Raw genomic sequence first — 8290 nt, forward strand, 5'->3', positions numbered from 1 at the left:
TTATTTACTTTCATAAATCATACTAACATTCAAGCAGTCCGAAACAAAGCAGATACCACTGACAACTACCTTAATGCACTGTGGATCCTGAAATGAAAATAAGCCTCTAAATTACACGGCATTGCCGACAATACCCGTTCTCCCCAACACGAAGTAGATGTAATGTTGATAAAGAACGAGTAAAACATAATTGGAAAAGTGTCAACTCCCGCGAGGTTGGTGACGTGGCACTCACTGGCCGGCCCGCTCCTCGGCCCTCTGCGCGTCCCGTTGCCGGGCCTGGCCAGTTTTGCGCCAAGCGGCCCGGCTCCGCTGACTGGTTGACGGCTTTTCCTCGGAAACGCCATTTTTGTAGCTGTGCGAGCGTCATTAACATGGCAAGCCGCTGTATTGCATTTTGCGCCAGCCCCACCACCACCCCTTCTCTCCAGTACCCTGAATGTAACAAAGTATCTCGGGCAGGTCGTGAAGTCAGAAAACTTTCTACCCGCGCGCGAGCCCGGGCCAGCGGGGGCAGGCTTTGACGTCGCACTGAAATTAAATGAATTCCCTTGGGCCCTTGCTGCCTGCAGCGCCCGGTCCCGCCTAGGCAATGCCAGCTGATTGCCTGCGCTGTTCGCAGCCCCAGGTAAGCCCAGCGCAAGGCCCGGCCCTGATTGGTCACGACCGCGCCGCCAGCCAGAGACTCACGCCGCGAGAAAGAAAAGACGAACGGGCAGCGCGCCCGCGCTGCTCGTTCCCGACGGGTCCCGACTGATTTGGGCGCCCCGCCCGGAGCTTCCATAAGCCCGCTCCGGCTGCTCCAGCCTGCTGCAGCCTGCAGCGTGGAGCGGGCCGTGTGGCTGGCCGTGCGGCTGGCCGTGCGGAGCCGAGCGCAGCGCCCAGGCCGCGGGCGAAAGTATGGCGAAGGGTCACCCCGGTCACTGGGTGAGGAGAGCGAGCGTGGCGGCGCCGTGCCGGGCCAGCCGGCTGGAGGCCTGCAATTAGCCGATTACCGGAGAGTCCTCATTCGAGCCTTCGGGGCGTCGAAAGGGCCGACTGCCCCCTCCCCCGCCTTACCCCGGTGAGCTGCCTGCCCGAGACGGAGCAGACGACGCCATGCCGCCCGCTACTACTCGTGTGGGCGTGCGGGAGATAGCTCACGTCGCCGTCGTAACACGGCCGTATGGAGCTGGTCCCGCCCATTTCGTGGCTTTAAAGTGCTCCGCGTGGCAGTGTAGCAGCGGCGTGGCTGGGCGTGGCGCGCGCACCCCTACGACGGCCACCCTCCCCCCGCTCGCTATGACTCATGCTGTGCGAGGGCGGGTGTGAGCTACCCCTGCCGCTCCCCTCCCTCGCCCCTCCCCGAGTCCTGCCAACCCTCCGGTCGGCACCGCGGCTCGAGCTGGGCGGCGTGCGAGAGCGAGAGAGAGAGGGGAGTGCGAGGGTAGCAGCCCACGAGCCTGCGGGAGCGAGCGACGCGCAGGGTGCCGCTTCCGGACGCAGCCCCACGCAGGCCGTGGCCGGGCAGGATAGAATGCTATGCCGGGCACGCCGGGTGATGTCGTGATGCCCCAGTATACACCCGATCCACTGCGGGGCGGAGCGGAACCGACCCCACCCGACCCCGTGCCGTACCATTTCCCTCTTGGCCACACCCCTCTCCTCCTCTCTCCGCACCGCACCCTGCGCACTGGCGCCACCGCGGGGCGCAGCTCACCCTCCTCGCCTCGGCCTCAAACATCGACTTGTGCATGAATATAATCGTTTGTCCGATCACTCGGGGATGCCCCCAGCAGTAATAAGCATGCACCCGCCACCGGGGAGGGGAGAGGGGGGGGGGGGGCAGCCGCACAGTCTCGCGGCCGCTGCAGCGGCACTCAGGACGCGAATAACGCCGTCGTTTCCGCGGGGCGCTCCGACCGAGGCTCCGACACGCCACACATTAGTTGTTGTCCGTTGTTTGTACGGAGCAGCGGCAGCAGCGGCGGGTAATTGAACCGCGGCGACCCGACAAAAAAAGACACCACCGCGCAATGATGAAAAAACAAAACAACGAAGACATGGCAAATGAAAATGTCGGTGAGAATTTCGCGCTGGCTGGCGCCATGCTGGCGCACTGGACGTCCAGCAGAGTGGGATGGCGCTGGGGCGGCCGGGGCAACGTGCCCGCGACGGGCTCCGGTGAATTTATAAAAACTCTCTGCCAGGACTCTGCCCGGCAGGAGCACTGGCTCCCGCTACCGTTGTTCCCACTCACCCCTCCGCCCCCTCTCTCTCCCCAACATCACGCCCGGGACCGGAGTTCTTTCGCGCGTAATATGAAACGTTGGTTCCACAAACGCGAAAACTTTGGCATCAGCAGACAGCTGCCGCTATGTAGTCGCCCCCGCGCGCCCCCTGGGCCGCACGCCAAACATTTCCATCACAAAGACAACACGGTCCCTGTCGGTCGCTGCCCCGGGCGGGCCGGGTGGGCTGCTTTAGGGAAGAGTGGGCGCGGAGCGGCAAATAAATCGCGTTGGGGGGCTGCCGCCAGGCTGCCGCTCGGTCAGGAGGAGACCCCATCACCCATCAGGTTGACGGGATGATGAAGTCCAAGAGGTGGCCTGGCGCGGCGCAGCCCGTCGCGCGGTCAGAGAGTTCCCTCTCTCTCCGCTTAGGTGTCCGTCCCGGAGGATCCTATTTCAGAACGCCACGCCACGCCACGCCGCGCCACGCCACGCCACGCCACGCCACGCCACGCCACGCCACGCCACGCGGGGGCGAGACGAGACGCGCGCACGCACTTGAGCGTTATGGCCCATAGGGAGTGGAAGGACAGCAGTAAAGCACGGCGCGGGGAAAACATTTCTCCTGCCCGCCTCGTGGTGTTCGAAATCCTCGACGCTCGCAGCCGCTCCGACGGATTCCACCGACTGGATCATGCGGATTCGTTGCGTACACGCCGCCTCGCGGCTCGGCCGTGTGTAACCGGGCACGCGCCGGAGTGTTGCGGGCCTGCCTAGCTCCCTCCGGTAAGGCGCCGTACGCCCTGCGGTCGGAGGGGTAGTCAAACTGACTACACCGCGGCGCGTTCACGCACATACGCCATATGGGTCCTGCGGCTACGCAAGCTGCTAGGTGGCTCGGGTGGCTCGCCCATATGGTTTTGAGGACTTTCTTCCTAGTGAATTTCATGGATAAAACATATTTTCTAAGTCAAAAACAAATCAGTACTAACCAAAGAAGCACCCACGCCGTTTCATATGATATCCGAAAGTTACCTTGAAACGAAAAGGAAGTGGTTGAAAGTCAAGAAGTGTGCATCTATTCCCACTTCGGAGGTGTCAGAGGTGCGCATTCATATCCCCGACCTGGCCCCGCATGTCGAGTGAGGCGCACTTTTTGCAGTGTCCCAGCGCCTTTACGCTTTACATCGCATTGGACGATAGAACACGGCCCCGTCTGCCTGACATGCCCACACCCGCCCCCAGGCTGAGGCTCTCGGTTCATTAGTTGGCGCAGCTGCTGATGGGGCGGTTCGGGCCGACACCCTCATGTTGTTGGGGGGCTTGTCCCTGTGCCTCCTGCCTCGCCCCCCCCCCTCTCTCTTTCTCTCTCTCTCTCTCTACCCCCGCAAGCCCATTCACTTACTCTCTCCCCTCGCCCGCCCGCCCCAACGAAAACCACACACCGTGTGGGTAGTCAGGCAGGCGGCGCCAAAGTCCAGCAGCAGCAGCAGTCCAGCCGCACTCGGCAGATAAGCCAAGCCGTTCCCTGAGGGGCCGGGGGGCCCTGCTCGGAGCTAGGGTCGGCTGGGGCGTGGGGCGCTAACCGAACCACCATCCTGCCAAAGCCCTTGTACATGCGTGTTGCCAGAGCCAGCGCCCCGGGCCGAGAGCCGGCCGGCAAACACCACCCAAAGCCCCCCTCAGCTAAGAGGCCAGTGAGAAAACTCCAGGCAATTAGCACCTCACAAACCTCCGGCCGCCTCGCTCCTCCTCGGACACAGGCCCGGCTCGTCCCGACAGCAGGGCTCGTAGATAAACGCCCAAACGGCGGAAAGGGAAACGCCACGATGAAGACCTAAGCGTTACTCTCTCATAAACAACATCTCCTTCCACCCCACCCTCGCAAGGCAGCAGGATTTGAATAAATCAAACCTACTGCTGCGGGGTTGTTATCAAGCCTGAAACGGCCGTTTCAGGCCTATCTCCGGCGCGCACTCCACCAGCCGCGTAGGTACGGGCTGGCGGTGGTGCAGGCGAAAATGTAAACTGGTTTTAATCAGAGAGCTCCCCTGCCACGCAGCTCGCGGCGCGGCACGGCTTTGCAGACCTGCGGAAAGAGCGATGAAAAGAGCGAGCAGGTCGTGACGACAACCCCTCACCTCACGTCCCTCCCCCATCCCAACGCGCCGAATTTGTGAAGTATTTCCATGCGCGGTGCTTTGCTGCTCGACATGAATGCCCCCCCCCCCGACATCCCCTCTCCTGTTTACGTCCGCCCTCCGCCGGTGTATGTGCGTGGCGACACACCTTCCTCGAAATAATAACGCGGAAGGGAGCGGCCGGAGCAAGAAGAACAGGTCCTCTGCCTCGTCCCCTGCGCAGCACGGCGCGGCGTCCGCCACGCTACGCCACGCCACTCCAGGACGCTGCGGTACACTCAGGCCTCAGGCAGGAGGAGCCGAGCTGGGCGTGCTGGAGCGCTGGAGCGCTGGAAAGTGCTAAAAAGGCGAAACACTTGGCCCCGCCCCGCAGCTCTAACGCCCTCCCCCGGGCGCCCCTCGCGCCTCCCTTCCGGGCTGTTTAGTCGTGGATGCGGGCGGGGCGCGGGGCGGGCGGGGCGGGAGGGTGCTGCGAGAGGCCCTGCGAGGGCTGCCCGAGGGGCTATGCCTCTGGCTGGGGGCTGCCGCCGAAACAGGAGCTGAAGGTGCCGCGCCGCGTGCCCTTGCGGCGGGGAGAGGGTGCGTGAACGGGGGCGCCTCGGACGCGGCCCCCGGTGTGGAGTAGCACCTGGCTGAGTCACACACCCCTGCAGAAGGGGCCGCCCCCGCTCCGCCCCCGCTCCGCCCCCGCTCCGCCCCCGCTCCGCCCCCGCTCCGCCCCCGCTCTGCCCCCGCACCGCCCCCGCCCCTTCCGGGGCCGACGCCAGCTCATCGGGGAGGCGCCCGAAAATGTTTGTCTGGCCTAAAGTCTAATACCACGGAGGGGCCGGGGGAGCAGGAGGAATACGCTAAGCTCCCGAATCCGCGCTTTCATGTTCTGCGGCGCCCGAGGGGAAGACGGCGCTTCATAATTTTGACAGCAGGAGACTTTTTTATGATTCGCTTTTGCACCTGCTGCTGCGGCAACGCCGCCGGCTGCTGGGAAAAAAGAAGATGTTGATGGGGCGAGGTTCGTTCGTTCCTTGGCTTCCTTCAGCCCTCGGCCGAGCCCGAGCCCTGCCATGGTCCGCTGGCCTCCGACCGGCCCGGCCTACGCGCGCGAGCCATCGTCCTCGTGGGAGCCTCGCGGCCCCTGCCGCCTGCCGGGCCGGCCCGCGGTCCGGTCTGGCCGGCCCATGAGGTGAGCGTGGCGCGCCAGCCGCGTTGGCCGCTGCACTCCGAGCCGGGCGACAGGGAGGGTACCCACACGGCCGCATGACTGATGCGCTCCAGGGTCCCGTGACCCGCGGCCCGCGGCAGCTCGGGGCCCACGTCGCCGGCAGCGAATAAGGAGAGGGGTCTGTGGCCAGCGGCCCCGCCGCGCCCCGCCAGACACATGGACCGCGGCACGTCCCCCCTGAGCTCCACCCCGCCGCCAGGTTTGGCAGGGCCCCGCCGCCCCCGCCCCGCGGGCCCCGCGCTCATGATCGCCGCGCGGACGAGATGAGGCCCCGGGCCCACTTTGGAGAGAAAGCCAAGCCGCGGGCGCCGCGTGGTGCGTTTCCGGCAGATGATGCACCTATAGCGGTGACGAGGCTGAGCAGCCCGCGGCGCCCGCCGTTGTTGGACTGCACCGCGACATGCACGTCTGCGGGCGGGTTGCCTACCCGCTTGCACCCTAAAGGCGCCCTGGCCAGACAGTGTTAGACACGTGTCGTCGTGTCGTGACCGGGTACGATCTAGTATACTTTAGGCGTGCTCGCGGTTTAGTCTAGCTCCGATTGTGTACGGGGTGAGTCGCCCACCGGGTTTACATGCGGCTATGTGGCGCTTCCGCAATTTAATAGAGGTTCTGCCGGTAAGCTTAAAAACCTGTAAGATTTTTGTACAATCCGTTTTTGCCAACCTCCACCAATCCAGCCCTAGTGCTATTATAGGTCTGACTGCGTGCCCCGAGTTATGAGGAGGTCCAGGTCCCCATAAACCTTTTCAAAAGCTGAAAAAAAGTTGCGGGCCCAAACCGTTAGCAACCCCTGCCCTCGCGCGTGTGTTGCGCTGCAATGCAACTACGAAATCCGACGGCTTTTCCCAGACACCTGGTGGTCCCGGTAGGCCTCTATTGACTAGACTTGAGCGAACCTAACGTTGCCCCGCTGCGCGTTACTTCTCATACTCGAGACATCCGACTCCAGCCGCGGCGTGATGATGAGGACTTATGTGAGCTCGGAGGCCAGGGGACTTGACTCGTCATGAAGGGCTTCCAAAGGGCGTGTCATGTAATTGTGCGGCCGCCTGCCCCTCCTGCTGGAAGCCCTCTCGGCTCTCGGACGGCCTGCCCACCGCCCCTGCGCCCCCGGGGCTCCTCGGGGACGGCTCGCGGTGGCGAAGGGGGCGAGGCAGGGCCCCATGCCCCCGAGCAGCACGGGAGGGAAAGCGATTTACGCCCAAAGTTCCCCACCCACCACCACCACACCAACACGACCACTAAGTTGGTAAGAGAAATTGTTACTTACCACGGTGCGGGGGAGCAGGTTCCTGATGCGGCAGACGAGCTGGCTCTTGCGGAGGCATATCCTCGTCCAGTCCGTGGCCTCGGCCTTGGGGATGGCGTAGGAGGCGAGCGTCTCGCTGACCCAACGCTTGGCCTCGGACACCTTGACGTGTACCCGGTTCAGCGCCACGTCCTGCTCCTCGGCCTCGTCCGCCAGGTCGATGCTGACGAGCGGGTCGCGCTCGCAGCGCCTCCCGGACACGAACACGCGCAGCGGCAGCGAGTAGTAGTCGACGGGGTCGGCGAGCGCGGTCGAGTCCACGTGCAGCGTGAACAGGTTGGGGTAGTAGACGGCCGTGCAGTCCAGGAAGTGGCGCAGGCTGATGCGCCCGCTGTCGGGGTCCACGCGCAGGAGGCGGTGCACGAAGGAGGCGCTGCGGTGGTTGTTGATGGAGTAGGTGCGGGCCCCGCGCCCGCCCAGGGACGCGTTGAACAGCACATGGCCGGGCGGGTCGTCCTCGGTCGCGATCAGCAGGTAGGCCGCGGTGAGCCGGCAGGCCACGGCCGCGACCACGACCAGCAGGGCAAGGACATGCCTCATGCTAACCGGCCGCTGCTGGAACAGGAGGGAGAGTGTTGTAGGCCTCGGCCGTGTGCACGGAGGGAGCCATGGCTGTGTTGTTGTTGTGCAGGCCTCGGCCGTTCGCTGAGGTAGGCAGGGGCTGTCACCACCAGCGCTCACATCTTCTCTTATTCCACTTCACATCCACCCCTCCCCCTTTCTCTATGGGTGACAGGCCATGCCTCGGCCACACAATCGCTCGGGACGCGGTCAGGAAGGGGCTAAAGGCCGGGGCCGGGTTCGGGCAGAGACGTGGAAGAGTAAAGGAAAAGGACTGGCGGCGGACGAGACAAGGCGGAGTCCCGGAGAGCAGCGCGCTGCAATTTTTTTCCCCGCCTTATCCGCCTCGTCCGGGGAGATTGTGCGGGTCTTTTGGAATTACGATGACGTTTCACATGTTTCACTGTCAGCCCCTCCCGGCCCGGATGGAGTGCGTGGCAGTACACAAGGGTGGATCACGTCGCGCAGCGGAGGGCAGGGGCGAGGGGGCGGCACAGGGCTTGCAGCACAGCGCACGGGCCCGCGCTCGCGTGGCATTTACAAAGAAGTTGTCGGGATTTGCTCCCGGCAGGGGCGCCCAAACGGGGGTCAAGGTGGGTCGGCCGACCCACCTCAAAATCCCGAAAGGGGAGGTGGAGGAGGAGGGAAAGGGGAGGTAGGAGGAGAGGAAAGGGGAGGTGAAGAGGAGAGGAAAGGGGAGGTAGAAAGGGAGGAAAGGGGAGGAGAAAGAAAAAGAGGAAGAAAAAAGGGAGAAGGAAAGGGAGAGAAAGGAAAAGAAAGAAAGGGAGAAGGCGGAGGGAGATATGTAGAAGGGTCTATTTACAATTCGTTAAGGTCCGTGGTCGCT

General features: G+C 63.9%; 1 protein-coding gene across 2 annotated transcripts in view; it reads right to left on the minus strand.

Moving 5' to 3' along the window:
• The window catches only part of LOC113209886 (protocadherin-like wing polarity protein stan), a 25260-nt gene extending 17805 nt beyond the window's left edge, over positions 1 to 7455 (minus strand). Inside the window, exon 1 of one of the 2 annotated variants that reach the window (XM_052273023.1) lies at positions 6844 to 7455. In XM_052273023.1, the coding sequence (XP_052128983.1) occupies positions 6844 to 7422 (579 nt within the window). In that variant the 5' untranslated portion in view covers positions 7423 to 7455. The remainder of the gene's footprint in view (positions 1 to 6843) is intronic. The other variant, XM_052273022.1, reaches the window with a different exon arrangement.
• Positions 7456 to 8290: the final 835 nt, after the last annotated feature.

This window comes from Frankliniella occidentalis, unplaced genomic scaffold (assembly GCF_000697945.3).
Source record: "Frankliniella occidentalis isolate FOCC.00 unplaced genomic scaffold, Focc_3.1 Scaffold240, whole genome shotgun sequence".
In the NCBI taxonomy this organism is placed as follows: domain Eukaryota; kingdom Metazoa; phylum Arthropoda; class Insecta; order Thysanoptera; family Thripidae; genus Frankliniella; species Frankliniella occidentalis.